General features: G+C 45.1%; 1 protein-coding gene across 1 annotated transcript in view; it reads left to right on the top strand.

The window, feature by feature from the left end:
- The window catches only part of LOC115816508 (receptor-type tyrosine-protein phosphatase delta), a 96,724-nt gene extending 87,182 nt beyond the window's left edge, over window positions 1-9,542 (top strand). Inside the window, exons 30-36 of the mRNA XM_030779462.1 lie at window positions 2,240-2,525; window positions 4,584-4,762; window positions 5,080-5,206; window positions 6,357-6,482; window positions 7,557-7,711; window positions 8,080-8,215; window positions 9,474-9,542. Of these exons, the coding sequence (XP_030635322.1) occupies window positions 2,240-2,525; window positions 4,584-4,762; window positions 5,080-5,206; window positions 6,357-6,482; window positions 7,557-7,711; window positions 8,080-8,215; window positions 9,474-9,542 (1,078 nt within the window). The remainder of the gene's footprint in view (window positions 1-2,239; window positions 2,526-4,583; window positions 4,763-5,079; window positions 5,207-6,356; window positions 6,483-7,556; window positions 7,712-8,079; window positions 8,216-9,473) is intronic.
- The last annotated feature ends 7,701 nt before the right edge of the window (window positions 9,543-17,243 follow it).

Here is a 17,243-nt window from a genome sequence, read left to right as displayed (position 1 = left end):
TTCCAGTTCCCATCCATTTTCCCCAGTCTTTCTCTCTGTGCTTTGGGATGGATTTTTCCCATAATGCCTGCGTTTCTTTCCACCGATTATGCTGTCCGCTACATTTCTCATAAATGCCCTGAGAATGTATCCTGTGTCATATTTCAAAAATGTTACGTAGAGAAAAAGATCAGGCAAGTCCTCAGTCTGTGGCCACCGCCTTCCCTGGCCCTTCATAACGGTGGAAGGTTATGAGGATGTGATTAAGTTTTGTGTGTGTGTGTGTGGACACTCTTAATGGGCTCTTATGCAGTGTGTGTTTCTCACACTCAGAGTGGAGCTGAATGAGGCTGAGTGGCATGGGGGTGTGTGTGTGTGTGTGTGTGTGTGACGGTTGGAAGCGGCTGGACGGGGCTGTCAGGGCAGGCTGTCTCAGGTCATTAGAGAGGAGAAAACGCCTTTGTCAGCCAACAGAGTCTGCCAAATGCACTTCTTCTCTCTCTCTCTCTCTCTCTCTCTCTCTCTCTCTCTCTCCTGTAACGAACAGGACTTGCCAACTGCCTTCCCAATCCAATCTCACCTTCTCCTCAAAACTCCTCTGACACACTGTCACCCACTCACAGTTCATCACTCCAGCTCTCCTAAAGTCGCCTGCAACGTGTGTTAAGGATCGAAAACAGCTGCAGAGAGAGAGAGAGAGAGAGAGAGAGAGAGGGAGAGAGAGAGAGAGAGAGAGAGAGAGAGAGAGAGAGAGAGAGAGAGAGGGAGAGAGAGAGAGAGAGAGAGAGAGAAAGAGAGAGAGAGGGAGGATCATGCCGACTGCTGCTCTCCAGTTACTGTTGAATGTTCCAATCGCTGTTAAACCTGTGGGCCGATTCATTCCAGAACTACTCACATCAGTTCATCTCTCAAACCTCCGACAGTCTTCCAAAATTTATCAGCCATAAGCATCTGGTAATTACCGAGGTATTGTAATGAAATCCATGTGCAGGAAGGGGCCTTGGATCCAGCGTGTATGAGGGCTTTAAATACGACTGTGATGATTTTGTCAGGTCAAACGGCCGCTCTCATGAGTTTCTCATCTCTCAGAGAGAAAGACGAGAAACCAAGTAGTGTTTCTGGTGACAGACATGAAATAATGTCTGTGTAATGGGAAAAAGGGAAGCAGTTATGAGAACACAGCTTGGTGAGTAACCTTGAGGTATGTTGACTTACAGTAGCGTGTTCAGGACTTCATACACACTGATACGTCACTACGCTCCACACTACAGCCAAATGACCTCTCACAGCACCAAAAAAAAAACAACCCCTTCAAAAATGAAACAAAACAGAAAGAAAAAGGGTCACAGTATTCGCACAGAGCACACATCTTAGGCGGGCTGCACTCAGCACTTTGCCCCGTGGAGGCGTTTTTAAATGTCCTGTCATTGTTAGATGGATAATGTGAAAATGCACAGAGCAGGTTCTTAATGAAGAGTCTCCATCTCTCGCTCATGACGGGATTTTAGCGGACAGCGCTAATCTAACGTCCGTAATTGAAATCAGCTGCGGAGTGCTTAAAAAGTTGGTGAGTGTTACTGGCCTCTCAGAGTCACGGAGGAAAAAGAGAAGGAGTGGGCTTTTAGTGGCTTAGAGAAAGGTTAAATTGTGTTTCAGAGAGGGGGAGAGAGGGGGGGGGGGGGGGGGAGAACGCAGGTGGGAAATGGTTGTGGAAGCTAACTGCTCAGCCACTTCAACTCTGATTGGCTGTGAGAGCTATGCCAAACCCGACCGCAGCCACGGAGAAGAGATGACATTGAGAAAGCTTCTCACTCTCTCTCTCTCCCTCTCTTTCTCGCTCTCTGTCTTCCTCTCTCTCTCTCTCTCTCTCTCTCGGTCTCTCTTTGTCATTGCCAACTTACCATTAAGTACTAGCCATGGGGAGGAACTGCTCCTCAGGAGAGCTAATTCATGGATATCTGTGGGCTGGCACAGTTTTGTTTTGTAATGTGTTAGAACTACAAATGACCGAGAGTTTGCAAAGTGCTCTTTCAAACTTTTTTTTTGTCATATGCCAAGTAATTTCTGGGTCATCATGTGAAAGCATCTAATACGGATGATGTCTGGTGTCCAGGGACAGAATGTAACTGTCTCAAAAACCAGTTATCCTCTCCGTTTTGTTTGGTCGAAACCAAACTGTCTTTTCAGAAACGAACACTCACCGTTCTTTTTTTTCCCCCTCCTCCTCTGTATGCCCTCCCCTGACCTTTGACCCCTGCAGCGCGGGCGTGGGCAGGACCGGGTGCTTCATCGTGATCGACGCCATGTTGGAGCGAATAAAGCACGAGAAAACGGTGGACATCTATGGTCACGTGACCCTGATGCGAGCTCAGAGGAACTACATGGTCCAGACGGAAGACCAGTACGTCTTCATCCATGACGCGCTGCTTGAGGCCGTGACCTGCGGGAACACGGAGGTCCCCGCCCGAAACCTCTACGCCTACATCCAGAAGCTCACCCAGATCGAGTCCGGAGAGAATGTGACCGGGATGGAGCTAGAGTTCAAGGTAAGCCGAGCCGTTAGCCTAAAAAACGTTCGGTGCGGCTACGACTGATTAGCGGAACTTGGCAGCGAACTTAACTGGGCGCGCGTCTCTCTCAGTGAAAGGTAGTACGGTGGCAACAGTGGTGCTGATGCTAACGAGCGGCGGATGAATGCAGCTATGTGAGGCAGGGACCAAATGAAATTACAGTTTAAGATAGGTCGGCAATTAGCATAATAGTGTTGCATGAGCTAGCAAACAAGCGTCAGTAAGCAGCTAATAGTCATAATGTGGACTCTGAGTGCACATGCTAACAGCTTTGACATAAACAGACTGCACCAATCAGGAGCGGTGCAGGCAGGAGCGTTAAGAGGAAAGCTAAACAGAGCTAATGAGATTAAGGAAGTAAAAATTTGGAAGGTTACAGAAGACTTAGAATTTTAGTAGAAATTAGCGTTAGCCATATCCACCAATTATCCAAACAGAAGTTGATAAAAAAAAAAAGAAAAAAAAGAAAGAAAAAAAGAAATGTGGTCAAAAGCCAGCTGGCTGAACTGACATGCTCCTGCACTACCGAAAGCTGCTGTGAAACTTTGACAGACTGAGGAAAATCTGAAAACACACACAACGCATTTGGAGATAAACCCACAATCATAGCCTGTAGGTTCCAGTCAGTATGACAACAACAGCTAACCCCACAGGCTGGCCCCAGGAAGTCCTGTTCTTTCTCATACCCCCCCCCCCCCCCCCCACGTTATCTGACCCCAAAGCATTTCACAGTCACTGCACTTTTTCACGAATCTATTTACCGAAAGTCAAAGGCTGATCAAATATCATGCCGCATAAAGAGAGCCGAAGACCCCGGCACCCCAGCACTCAGCCCTGGGTCTGGGGCTTGGCTCCATCGATTACCCCTTCTCCAGCCCGCTGCTGGGTAACTTTTCCCGTTCACTTTAGTGTAGCCGCAGGAGACAGCGTGGGGCCTGTGGTTCCCCCAATGCTACTTAGTTTCCCTTTGATTCTGCTCCAACTAAAAGACCCCAACCCTCTCTCTTTCCTCCTCTCTCTCCTTCTCTCTCTCTCCCTTTTCTCTCCGTCCGACGGGGGCCGTATTATGCGAGTGGGTGGGGGCCATCACAGGTTCCTGTCAAACTTCTGTAGCTTTCTCTTTCCCCACCATTTTTTCAAATTTTTTTAGCGTTTACCAGTTGGAGCCCAATGAGGAAGGAAAGAACCCTCTTGAAATGGCCCAATTTGTCAGTCGCACAGTTTGCAGCCCAGTGTTTGTGCGGGTCTGTGTGTGTGTGTGTGTGTGTGTGTGTGTGTGTGTGTGTAGGTGTGTGTGTGTAGGTGTGTGTGGGTGTGTAGATGTGTGTGTGTGTGTGTGTGAACTCTGTGTGGTAGGGCGGGACACAGCAGCAGGGCCTTGTGCTAGCAGTGGAAGTGCTTTGATAAACAGGGCTGTGTTGCCTGTATTCACACATGCTGTGGTGTGGCTCACTGCCCGCCGGAGCCGCGTGTGCTTTTATCACATTATTTATGTTCCTCTTCTTTCATACGATTGTTGGAGCGAAACAGCTCTAATCCCTGGGGTGGCCTTTATGCACTCAACGCTAAACACATATAGCATTAGCTCCACTGTACAGGGCACATTATGCTCTCTCTCTCTCTCTCTCTCTCTCTTCACACCAGAGTACTTGGCAGCTGGCAGCACCTAATCCTCAGTGGGCCTGTGCTTGTCCTCTCATGTCCTGGGATTATTAGTGGTATTTATCTAACGGGTAAAAGCACGGGAGGGGCAGGGGCAGAGGAGAGAGAGAGAGAGAGAGAGAGAGAGAGAGAGAGAGGGAGAGAGAGAGAGAGAGAGAGGGAAAGAGAGAGAGAGAGAGAGAGAGAAAGTTAGAGAGAGAGGGAGAGAGAGGGAAAGAGAGAGAGAGAGGGAGAAAAGAGAGGGAGAGGAAAAGGGAGAGAGAGTGTGAGAGAGAGAAAGTTAGAGGGTAAGAAAGAGAGAGAGAGATGGTTTTTGTATCTGACAGAGGCTGAACTTTCCTGTGTGTTTCTCTTGCTGTTTCCTCACCACAGCGTTTAGCCAACACGAAAGCTCACACATCCCGGTTCATCAGTGCCAACCTTCCCTGCAACAAGTTCAAGAACCGCCTGGTCAACATCATGCCCTACGAATCCACACGAGTGTGTCTTCAGCCAATCAGAGGCGTGGAGGGCTCGGACTACATCAACGCCAGTTTCATAGACGGATATCGGTAAGCGGCGGGCACTCGGCGTTAAGTCATATTCGCCGTCGGTTTTCCCGTGTTTGATTTTCAGGATGTGGGCGCAGTGTCTCGCTGCAGCGGTCAAACATTATGTTCAAACATTATTATTCACATTCATTACTAATGAAATGCACATTATGGATTTAAGATCAATGGAAAGATCAATGCTGGCGAGAGAGAGAGAAAAAAAAAAAACCCTGATAGGTTTATCCATTGTGAACACGGAGAGTGCCGTACTGAATGTGAGTGGTCTGAATGCAGCGTTTCCATACTTCTTCTTTTTAACTGAACCATCTGTCTCCTAGGCAACAGAAAGCCTACATCGCAACGCAGGGGCCGCTGGCTGAGACTACAGAGGACTTCTGGAGAATGCTTTGGGAACACAACTCAACCATCGTGGTCATGCTCACCAAGCTCCGAGAGATGGGAAGGGTACGTTCGCCGATTCTCCCGCCCAGTTTCATCAGAGCGTTTACAGATGACGGTGAGGTGTCGGCGAGAGCTTAGCCCAGCTGGGAATGAACGATAAGCTAGCGACGTCAGCTGATCTCTCTTTTACTTCTCACTCGACAAAAAACTAATTTCTATTGGATTTTATCACCGAAAATGTCTGTCTGCGAGTCTGGAAAAGAGGCTGTGAATAATTTGAAGAAGGAGATGTGTCCGCTGGCTGACCAGGCAGGAACGGTGAGACCGTAAACAGCGGGAAGGCCCGGGGGCTTTTTCAGAACCGTGGTACTTGTTCGAATGTCCCCGGACGGTCACGCGACCCGTCATCAGTCGCAGTGACAAATCCCACCTGTCGCTCGTCCCAGTAGCGTTTAATATACACAGCGTACTATGGCGGTATCGCTCTCCGGTATCGAGTTTGGACTCGTTGGGTTTGGACTCGTTGGGTTTGGACTCGTTGGGTTTGAATAAATAAACTGTGTCTTTATATACAACAGCGAATGAGGCGCTGCAGTCACACCACATTAGAGTGTTGTCACAGCGCATTTTTGAGTGTAAACCAGCTTTTAAAAACAAAAACAAAAAAAAACAAAACTCCACAAAGATTCCGCTTCGTCACACTCCTGTGAGAATGAAACGTATCAGGCAGATTAGACGGGATGGTGAAAACCTTGTCGTTCTGTGTTTTCGTTATTAACTCTTTCAGAACTCCACCAGCCAGCAGTCTCCATGGCAAAGCAAGTCTTAGGTACTGAGATAGCAAAAACACGCCCAGCAAAAGTGTTTTAAATACGTGAGAAAGGGCAAACATGCCCGTGTGATGTTTTTTTTTTGTTTTGTTTTTTTTAAGCTGACCTGTTTGTGGTTGTGAAATGAAAGGAGATGTTGGTTGATGTTAAGCCTGTGTTGTGAGTGTGAGTGAGGGTGAAGGGGTGGAATGAATAAACCGTCTTCATTAAAACACTTCACTTAGTCTCTGACCAGTCTCACGCCAGCAAATTCAAACAAGGTTCAAGTCCAAGGACATGGCTGTCTGCTCAGTCTCACCGTGCAAGCAAAGCACTTTTACCGTCCTGCCTCAACGATGGTTTCATCCCTCTCTCTCTCTCTCTCTCTTTCTCTCTCTTTTCAGGAGAAATGTCACCAGTACTGGCCAGCGGAGCGGTCTGCCCGTTACCAGTATTTTGTGGTGGATCCCATGGCAGAGTACAACATGCCCCAGTACATCCTGCGAGAGTTTAAAGTCACCGATGCCAGGGTATGTCACCCCCCGTCACCCCCCCCCCCCCCCCCCAAAAAAAGAAACCTCTCCAGGCCTAATCAGAGAAAACAAGTTGAGACGTTTCAGAGAAAGATAATTCCCATTTCATAACATTCCTTTCTAAAAGCTTTCAGAATGTTCCTTCAATGTTAATCCCAACATTAGAGATATTTTTCCTGTCACCCCCTGTTGCCACGTTGCCTTCATTTACATTTGATTGACAGATTCTATTAATTTCCATACACTCTTATTTGCAGTGACTCTATATTTGAATATGTGTGTGTGTGTATATATATATATATATATATATATATATATATATATATATATATATTGTAAGTTGGTAGCCCAGAGTGAAGTGAAATGCTGTCAGTGTGGGTTTGGGATGTTAATTCCATCAAAGTCTTAGCACGATAAACCAGCCCGGCTCTTTCCTTTATAATACACATTACACCAGCCTGGCAGAGTGTGTGAGTGTGTGAGTGTGTGTGTGTGTGTGTGTGTTTGGGGGGTGGGGTGGGGGGGTCGGTTCTTATCGGGAATATACAGCATCATTTATTCTGCTTATCGGGAATATACAGCATCATTTAGGCATTCTACACCCTCAGAGCTGTCTCCACAGAGGCACCGAAAAACACCACATCAAAGCCAGGGCGCTGCCTCCTCTCTCAGCTCTTAATGACGCACAGGTGAAGTGACAGATGTCTTTGTGAGCGTGGATTGTTTGAGACCGGCAGCCTTTGTAGTCGCGCGTGCCGTAACTCCAGATATCTGCGGCGGAGAACGAGGCGGCGAGAGGCGCTATTGTGTGTGGAGAGCAGATGCGCTGGTGTTGGACAGACGCAGACGGGCTCCGCCCCCTGACTGCGCGTCTGATTCACTGAGAGCTACTGTCACAGACTAATGTTTGCCACAGTCCCAATGAAAATGAATGGCCATTGGCCAATGAATCTCACTGCTCTGTGTTTTGACTGAGTGGGAGATTCTGATATATATTGGTCTGATTGGTCTCTATGAAGAATACTTACCCAAGGTGTGTGTGTGTGTGTGTGTGTGTGTGTGTGTGTGTAGGACGGACAGTCGCGGACGGTGCGACAGTTCCAGTTCACTGACTGGCCCGAACAGGGAGTGCCAAAATCGGGAGAGGGTTTTATCGACTTCATCGGCCAAGTGCATAAAACGAAAGAGCAGTTTGGCCAGGATGGGCCAATCTCCGTCCACTGTAGGTAAGGACCTGCCGCTAGACCTGCCCGCAGGCTGAGTCGAGATCACAGGACAGGGGATTGGGGTGAAGTACAGTAAAGATGAATCTGTCATCCTGCCATAGAGCACTCCATATAAACAGCTTTCCTGTCCATCCGAGGAATTTATCTTTTTAGTATTAACCTTTTATTGCACAACAAAATAACTCATTAAATTGTTCCTTTCATGTATATGGTCAAAACATCAATTTTTAAAAAAACTGTGTGTATTTGAGAATTTTCATTTAAACCTCTGCATCCGGGCCGTGTGAAGTTCTATGAGCTTTGGCTTGTTTTTCGGTCGCCGGGGAATGGTCACATGACTGACACTGTACTCTTCCTCCTCCCTGCAGCGCTGGTGTGGGAAGGACCGGCGTCTTCATCACTCTGAGTATCGTTCTGGAACGAATGAGATACGAAGGGGTGGTGGACATATTCCAGACGGTGAAAATGCTACGGACTCAACGACCAGCCATGGTTCAGACGGAGGTAAAAACCCACCTGTCCATCAAACCCGTCTCCGTGACTCACAAAAATCTTTTAAGGTTGAACTCACCATAAGAGTGTTAAAAACTTTTTGACCTTAATCGTTGGTTTCATAAGCTGGCATCTCACGTTTTAATAGCATTATATATTACCGTTACAGTTCGTCCGGATCTGAGGCCTGTGGATCCTGCAGGTTAGGCATGCAAATTGATTCAGATAAGCAATTTCACTGCCAGTTCACAGAATGCCCTTTAAAGAGTCTATGGGAAAAGGATTTTTTTAGATCAATAGAGAGAGAGAAAGAGGGAAAAGGAGGAGAAAGAAGGAGGAGAGGAGAGCTTTAGCTCCTCTGTGGCTTTGACTGAAAAGCTCGTGTCTTCTGCTTGGTGAAGCGGAATCATGACCCTCCTATGCGTGAACCTCTGTCCACAGCACAAAACAGAGCACACGGGATCGCAGACAGAGTACACACACACAGACACACACCACGCACACGCACACATACACACACTCACACACATACACACACTCACACACACACGCAGAGACACACACCACGCACACACAGACACACATCACGCACACACACATACATACACACACTCTCATACACACACTCACACACTCACACATACACAGACACACACACACTCTCATACACACACTCACACATACACACACACACAGACACACACACACTCTCATACACACACTCACACACTCACACATACACACACACACAGACACACACACACTCTCATACACACACTCACACACACACACACATACGCACATACAGAGACACACACCACGCACACACAGACACACACACACACAGACACACACCCACACACATACACACACACACACACACACACATAATGCAGAGCACACAGGATTGCAGACATGTGGTCTCAGCTCCTCAGAAGTTCCTCTGTTTTCCCTGAATTCACTAAATTAATGTTTCTACGGAGACACCTTTATGGACTCAAAGAGCATGACGCAACATCAAATGACCATAAAAAACAAAAAAAACCCTGCTTTTAACCAGCAGTTACCAAAGCCAGACATTCAGTTCATTCATGATGTTGTTTCGTTCACCCACTCCTTTCTCTTTCTTTCTTTCTTTCTTTCTTTCTTTCTTTTTTTCTTTCTTTCTTTCTTTCTCTTTTTAACGAGTGAGACAGTTTGTCGTCTATGGAATTTCCCCCCATCCCGCTCAGTTTGCTTGGTTCTCAGATCGTTTTCCCGTCTTTTCCAGGATCAGTACCAGTTCTGCTATCGAGCGGGTTTGGAATACCTGGGAAGCTTTGATCACTATGCAACGTAAGAGTCCCGAGTCCCGATGGGAAAGCGGAAGGTTTCCTGGGAGTCCCAGGGTCCTTTCTCCTGAGCCATAATTACCTGCTTGCGAAAAGAACTTTTAAACTCCTAGTCCAAGACTTGATTAAGTGTTGGGTGTGAAACTAAACTTGCAAATACCTAAAATAACAAAGCAACAGATCATTTCAGGCGGACCAAGAATTTCCCCAATCTGATCACCCGTAACCCTTGATGAATCCAGACTGCCGAAGCGTCGTAACGGAGCCGCTGTGCGTTATGTTGCTTTGTGGATTCGTCGTGGATTGAAAAGCCGATGAGAAGAAAAGCGACGGAGCTTTGGGCCGAGGCAGTGGAGCAGTGGCACGCCGGCCTGGCCTGAGACTCCACTCACCGTGTAAAGAGACATTTCTGTTCCACAAAAAAAAACAACAACAAAAAACAAACACACACACACACACACACATACAAGGAGGCATGTCATTGCAAAGGAGGAGTCGACAGACAGAGGAATTCTGGGAAACAAGAACAACAACAACAAAAAAAAAGGCCACATGGTTTAGAGTAATAATACCCCCCTTTTCTCTTGTCACAATGTTCATCGTTCAGTTACTGGGAATGTGGAGCTGGGCCTGAAGCGGTTTAAAGGAGAAATACCAGATAAACAAATAAACATATTGCTTTAGGTTTTTTAGTACTTTATGATACAGTTGACCTGTTATTCATTTTCAACTATGTGAGATGAGTTCCTTTTTTTAACAATGTTTCAATCGCTCAGAGAGGTGAATTAAACCAAGTATTAATGTAGTCATTCAATTCTTTCCATCCTGCTCATATTTTTTTAAGAGCTGTAGAACTGTTCTAACGAATGCACCATCAGGCTGAAGAAGCGTGCTTGTTTTTTTAATTTGTTTGTTTGTTTGTTATTTTCATATGTGGTCTTTGGGCACTTGTTTTATTGCGGTCCTGTATTAACGTCACCAAAACTGGGCTTTGATACGGGGCGCGTGGTTCAGCCCCTGATGATTTTGTCCATGCTCACACACACACACATGCACACACACGCACACACACACACACACGGTACCACAGAGGAACCGCTGTTCACAGGGACTGGGTCAAAACAGGAATCAAGAGGGAGGAGCACAGTGTGAAGCCACTGCTGAGAGATGATCTCTGTTCTTCCATGTTATAGAGCGAGGACATCACATCCGCCTGCAGAGAGACAGTGTATTACATACAAACATAAATATATATATATATATAAAGACACAGATATAAATTCATATATAACATATAGTACTATATGATAATGTATGTATGATACCGAGATATTTATGGATAATTGATAAAGTCTATAAGTCAAGCGTAAATGAGAGTATGAAGAGATGATTATATGAAAGGTCTGAAAGCTTCCATGCTGGGATTTTTGTATGTTTCCGGGGGAAAGAGAAGAGCTGTTTTTCACTGGAATGCACATCAGTTGGACAACATTAATGGCAATCTGATTTCGTGCATCTGTTTTTCTTGTGCAATAAATAGGTGTATTATAGCTGGGGGGTGGTGGGGGAGGGGGGGGGGGGGGGTTGTGTCATGGAATCCTTTTCATTCATAGCATCATTGTCCTTTAAAAACCACTGAAGAGGGTCGTCACGGTTCGCCCGTGCACATCTCGGTCTCGATGTTTCGGTAGATCTGATCTAACGTCATAGGCTACTCAGTTCCATACATTTCCCATCATGCAGTAGGGCAAGGTACAAAGAGGTCACTTTTCTCTGGTGGTCTGTGAAATGTTGAAATGGTGTACGACTGCGTTTTCATTTAGCATTTATAGTGCCTTATATGAATGCCTCTTGTTTTTTTTTATCGTCTAACTCATCGTATGGTTTGACTAGTCCATAGAGAATATTTATCAATGTGCAATTAAGTTCAACATGTAGTCATTTCTCAAAACGTTATATGAAATTATATATGCAAATAGGCAAATCCCATTTCTCCTTTTGTTTTGTTTTGTTATTTTTTTTCTGTGGCCTTACTTTGACTCAGTGATTAAAAAAAATGAAATGAAATATTTAAGAAATTAGTAATAATTAATTGCTAATAGAAGGTCAAAGCAACAACCTGCGAACCTTTGTGACCTGAAGGCCTAAATGTTCAGTTAAAACCCTCATTTAGATTCTCCGTTTTCATTCTGTGAGTCTTCAGGGCTGTGGAGAGCCACTGAAATGAATCCATTTGTCTGCATGTGTATGTATTCCATAGAATGGTTCTCTTTTTGCCATCTTTTGCAACCTTTAGACACCGTTACTTCAAACAGAGTCGGCAAATTTGAAAGTCAAACATCCTTACGTCTGAGGAGCTACTGTTTATAAATTTTGACTGTTGACACGCCAAATGTTTGTCGCTAAAAAAAAACAACAAAAAAAAGAAAACAAAAAAAAAAAGAGATAAGGTGAAGTCATTGTGCCGTAATCCGATTTCTGACAGCCTCCGGCAAACGGAGCGCATTGGAATGTTGACACTCGTCCGTCGGTGCCCATGGCTCTGCCCTCGGTCTGAATGCTTCGATACATCACTAAACTCGTAAAGCTAAAAAAAAACAAAAAAAAAAAACAACAACAACAAAAAGAGAGACAAAAAGCTGAAAGTGTTCATGTTTGTGTCATAACTCTGACAATCCTGTGATGTACTGAATGGAGGTCAGTCTGTGGACTTTTGGCATTTTATTAGCATCACATGTTTTATTATCCTCTCGCTCTGCTGGGTTTTCTGATATGGACGGAAACACATGTCATATTTACACCTCATCTGGTATGGGCTCCTCTGGTTTGGGCTCCTCTGGTTTGGAGTCGTCGAGTTTGGACTCTTTGAGTTTGGACTCGTTGGGTTTGGACTCGTTGGGTTTGGACTCGTTGAGTTTGGACTCGTTGGGTTTTTTTTTCAGATGGCATTGTAGATGTGCATTCCAGGTCCTTTCTTTCCCTTTTCTATCTCAGACAAACACTTTTCTTTTTTTTTTTATTTCCTGTCAGCCGCACAGTTAATCCAAACTAGTGTTACTGGTTTCATATGTATTTTTATTTTGTAAATCATGTATAATTTTTTTTTTTTTGATATTACAGTCAAACAATGAAGTGCTATAATTTTGCGTCATGTAAATGTCATTACCACATGTTGTGGAGTACTACATACTGCGATCGTCAGCGATGTGTTCTGTCTTTCCTATTGGTCCACGTCTGTTTTACTTTCAGCCCCTATCTGACCTGATTTGGATATGCATGGTTATCATGGCAGAAGGCCAATGGGGCCCAGTAGGAAGAATTGCACTTTCTATATCTTTGTACTATGCACTGCCCTACTGATTCTGAACCCAATAGTATATTACTTGAAACCATCTGTAAGAGTATCCTAAACGTTCACTTTGTGTGTATGTAAATAACACGGGAAAAAAAAGGTATCAAATTTTAAAGAGGAAAAATACAAAAAAAAAAAAAAAAACAAGGTTTGTGGCAAAAAGAGCCTCCTCTCTGGTGCCATGGGAAACTCCAGAAATTTCCGTCCCGACCATCTGTTCCGTGGCCGGGCCCTTCCGGGCTTGGAGTGTCATTACGAAAATTAGCGTCACGTTCTCTGCTCTCTATCTATCTCTCTCGTCTGGATGCATAGACTGAAATTAATTCATTAAATTGTAAAGAAAAAATGGCTTGTTAAAAAGAATCATAAAATTACCTCTGATTAGTTGTAAGCGTAAACTGTTTTTTTTTTTTTTTTTTTGGGAATTCTTTTCTTTTTTGTTTTTCTTCTCTTAATAAAAGGAGTGCTTTTTATTTTCTTACTTAGGTTACATTGGTGGTGAAAGAAGAGTGTAAAGAAGGCAGTTCTTTGCTGACACAAGTTCCATTTGTTATAAAGGAATTCTATTAAAAAATGTAAGTGTTATGCACACGTCTGTCTGGCTTTCTTCTGCCCCCCTCCCCCAACCCCCCCCCCCGACTGAGAGACGGCCCAGCGCAGGTCGCCTCAGCCCCCCCTGCTGCGTGTGCAGACACAAAATCTATAGCACTTTCACTGAGAGAAAATTGTGTTTCAGTGCAGTTTAATAGCTCTTTGTTAGGCAATTAGTACACAGACCTGTCAGCGAAAAAAAAACATACAGCAAAGCACTGTCAGAATTCTCCCTCTGCACCGCAAGACAAAAAGAAAAAGAAAACAAGAAAAGAAACAAAAACAAAGGAAAGAGAAAGGAAGGCGTGGTTTTGGGGTTTGTGACCCGCGCACTACTGAGGGAAAAAACCGAATAAATAAAATAAATAAATAAATAAATAACAGGAAGAGAAAGGAAGGCGTGGTTTTGGGGTTTGTGACCCGCGCACCACTGAGGAAAAAAACCGAATAAATAAAATAAATAAATAAATAAATAACAGGAAGAGAAAGGAAGGCGTGGTTTTGGGGTTTGTGACCTGCGCACTACTGAGGAAAAAAAAACGAATAAATAAAATAAATAAATAAATAAATAACAGGAAGAGAAAGGAAGGCGTGGTTTTGGGGTTTGTGACCCGCGCACTACTGAGGAAAAAAAACCGAATAAATAAAATGAATAAATAAATAAATAACAGGAAGAGAAAGGAAGGCGTGGTTTTGGGGATTGTGACCCGCGCACTACTGAAGGAAAACTCCACACATTTCACATTGCACATAACGTGAGTTACATTTCTCTGATGGGCCTGTGACATCAGTGTCAGGCTAATAATTGCTAGCATGAGCTGTTTTGCTTGGCTGGTTTCAAAGCTCGTCCCAGTGCCTTGTACTGCCTTCATGTGAGAAGCATTAGCATTCACCTTCACTGCATTGACTTCCACAGTTCAGAGACGGATCAGCGGAGCTTCCCTGTGGATTCCCAGTTAGCCAAACCGACAACAAACATTTTAAACACATTTCCAGTGATGCCACCAAAGCCCTCGTATATCCATCGTAAAAACGCCATTTCATTTGCATAAACTATCCAAGAAAAAGCCAATGAGAAAGAGTGATTTCCAAATACTCTCACTTTTATCTTAAGCTCTTTTAACAAGCACAGGAATTTCAGAGGCGTGTGTGTGTGTGTGTGTGTGTGTGTATATATATGTATATATGTATGTATGTATGTATGTGTGTATATATATGTGTGTATATGTATATATTGCTGTAGGGATGTTTAGCTAATATTTGTCCAGTTTGTGGTGCCAAACCAATGATCTTTCATTCATCCTGTTCATTTTGTCTTACAAGCTGCTCTGTCCTCAGTCAGCAGAACAGCCCTGCACATACATACTGCATATAGACAGACAGAGAGAGAGAGAGGAATAGAGAGAGGAGGGGAAGAGAGGAGAGAGAGAGAGAGAGAGAGAGAGCATCAGCGTGGCGGGTGAATGTGAAGTTGTAGCAGTAACAGTTGTAGGAGTCCTGAAGGTTAATATCTCTGCTTCTGCATTCTGTCAATAAGCCAGAGTCCTCAAGCTCCATAAGATGACCATCTGTTCCCTCTACCTCTGCTCTCTCTCTCTCTCTCTCTCTCCTTCTCTCTCTCTCCCTCTCTCAGTCTCTCTCTCTCTCTCTCCCTCTCTCCTTCTCTCTCTCTTTATCTCTCTCTCTCTCTCCTTCTCTCTCTCTCTCCCTCTCTCTCTCTCTCTCTCCCTCCCTCTCTCAGTCTCTCTCTCTTTATCTCTCTCTCCCTCTCTCCTTCTCTCTCCCTCTCTCCTTCTCTCTCTCTCTCTGTATCCTCTGAGAGTTCCCTGCAGTATCATTGTGTGTGTGACTTCAGTGCTGATTACCTTAACCACACAGACACTAATGACCCAGCAAAAAGATTAAGGCTGTCATGACAGGGGCTCTAACGCAATCAATCAATCAATCAATTAACATTAATCAGCATGACTCCATTAAGCAGAGAGAGAGAGAGAGAGAGAAATTCTCCACACAGACAAATGAAAAACTGATAGATGTTTGTTTTGAATGAAAGACATTCCTAACCCACCACAGGGATTCCTGAGGATTCAGTGAATTATACTGGGCTTGAATGCAGCTATTATCAGCTTCTCAACTCTTCACTGCTTTTCCGTGCAGCTCCAAAACTGGACTCCGTTGGTCCATGAGACTACTCTAATAAGACCTCACATGGCTTCAACACGTCATGAATAAAACAATGCGTTTGATGCATACTACATTTTGCACGTCGCTGAGTTATGTTTGTGAATATCAGCGATGGAAAGATTATAAACTCTGTTATTGAATGTTAGTTGCAGATGACTTTGCTGAACATGGTTCACTGTGTCTCAGTGCAGTGCCTGGGGACGTGTTTTCCACATAAACCACTCTGCTTAAATTTCTCAGCCAAGACATGCTGACACCACAAATGCGATGGAGATCAACCAATGCCGCTGATCTCCTATTAAAAATCTGCCTGGGAAGTGAAACGGACCTGGGTGAAACCGCAAACAAAAATATGTTATGTCCTCAAATTTCTCCCACGGATACAACCACAGACATTCCCAAAAATGAGGTCACTGACCTTTGAACCGCACCTTGCCTGACCGCACCGGGCTACGGGAAAGACGGCCGGTCGGGCGACGCGGTCCGCTCCAAGGCAATCATCAATTACCCCGTCAATGCTGTCAGAAAAAGAAAAGACATTCGAAAGGAAAAAAAAAAAAGAAAGAAACCGCGTGACAGGATTTATAATGGAAGTGCCAGCCTTTGTTGCCGTGGTATTGCGATAAACGCACACTCTGCACTCCATGCTTGAGTGCAATCCTTTTACACGGCCGCGCCTCGCCGCGGGGGGGGCCACAAAGCCCCTCGAACTCAGGGTACACTTCCCCGTGCCCTCGGAGGGGGGGTGGTGTCAATTATTCAGGGGGGGCGGCCGAGTCGGAGACCTCGTCCTCCTAATCAAAATAAATGGCCGGGGTAGCAGAAAGTGAATGGTGTTAAGCCTCCCGTAGCCCCCGGAGACCCGGGACATTCAGCGGCAAACAAATCCATTACCGGCAGGTAAATAGAAGGCATCAGCATTTTTGGGCTGTTTGAATGGTGTCGGCCCATGACCACCTCTCGCTAAAGGAACTGGCAGCAAAACCCGGGGGCGAGCTGAACCGGCAGCGCGGGCTGGTCCCCCCCCACCCCCCCCACCACCCCCCCCCCCCCCGTCTCCTGTTCTACAGCGTGTTGATTAAATGGTTTTTCTTGCCTGGCCATGACACCGGCTAAAAATGACTGTGACTAACTCATCGTAATGAGAAAAGTCTGGGAAAACCGGGGAAAATGTAACCATAGAGAAGAAACTTGAAGCAGAGGACAGGGTGTTTCCTCTGGTCGGAGGGGGTTGAGGGAAAGACGCAATTAGAATAAAGTGTCATGAAATTCCATTCTGGTGAAGGTCTGCGCTTTGATTTCTGTGTGAAAAATGAGAGGAGGAAAACGTAGGCTGCTGGTGAAGGCGAGTCCGGCACAGAGTTTACCTCAGCGGGGAAAAAAAAAAAAAACGACAGAGAGAGAGAAAGTAATAGAAGTGCTGTGTAGTGTCCTGCTCTGTTTCAGAGCGCTGGAGTCTGACACTCCTTTGACATCTCATCAACCTACAAACATATTTTTGAATAAAATGGTTAAAAGGAAATTGTTTCCAAACTTCCAGAGAAAAGACCTTTCATCCAGAAGTAATAGACTCTCGGAGACA

This window comes from Chanos chanos, chromosome 7 (genome assembly GCF_902362185.1).
Source record: "Chanos chanos chromosome 7, fChaCha1.1, whole genome shotgun sequence".
Taxonomy (NCBI): Eukaryota; Metazoa; Chordata; class Actinopteri; order Gonorynchiformes; family Chanidae; genus Chanos; species Chanos chanos.
The sequence above is the reverse complement of the archived record's forward strand: the minus strand, read 5'-3'. Positions and strand labels throughout refer to the sequence as shown.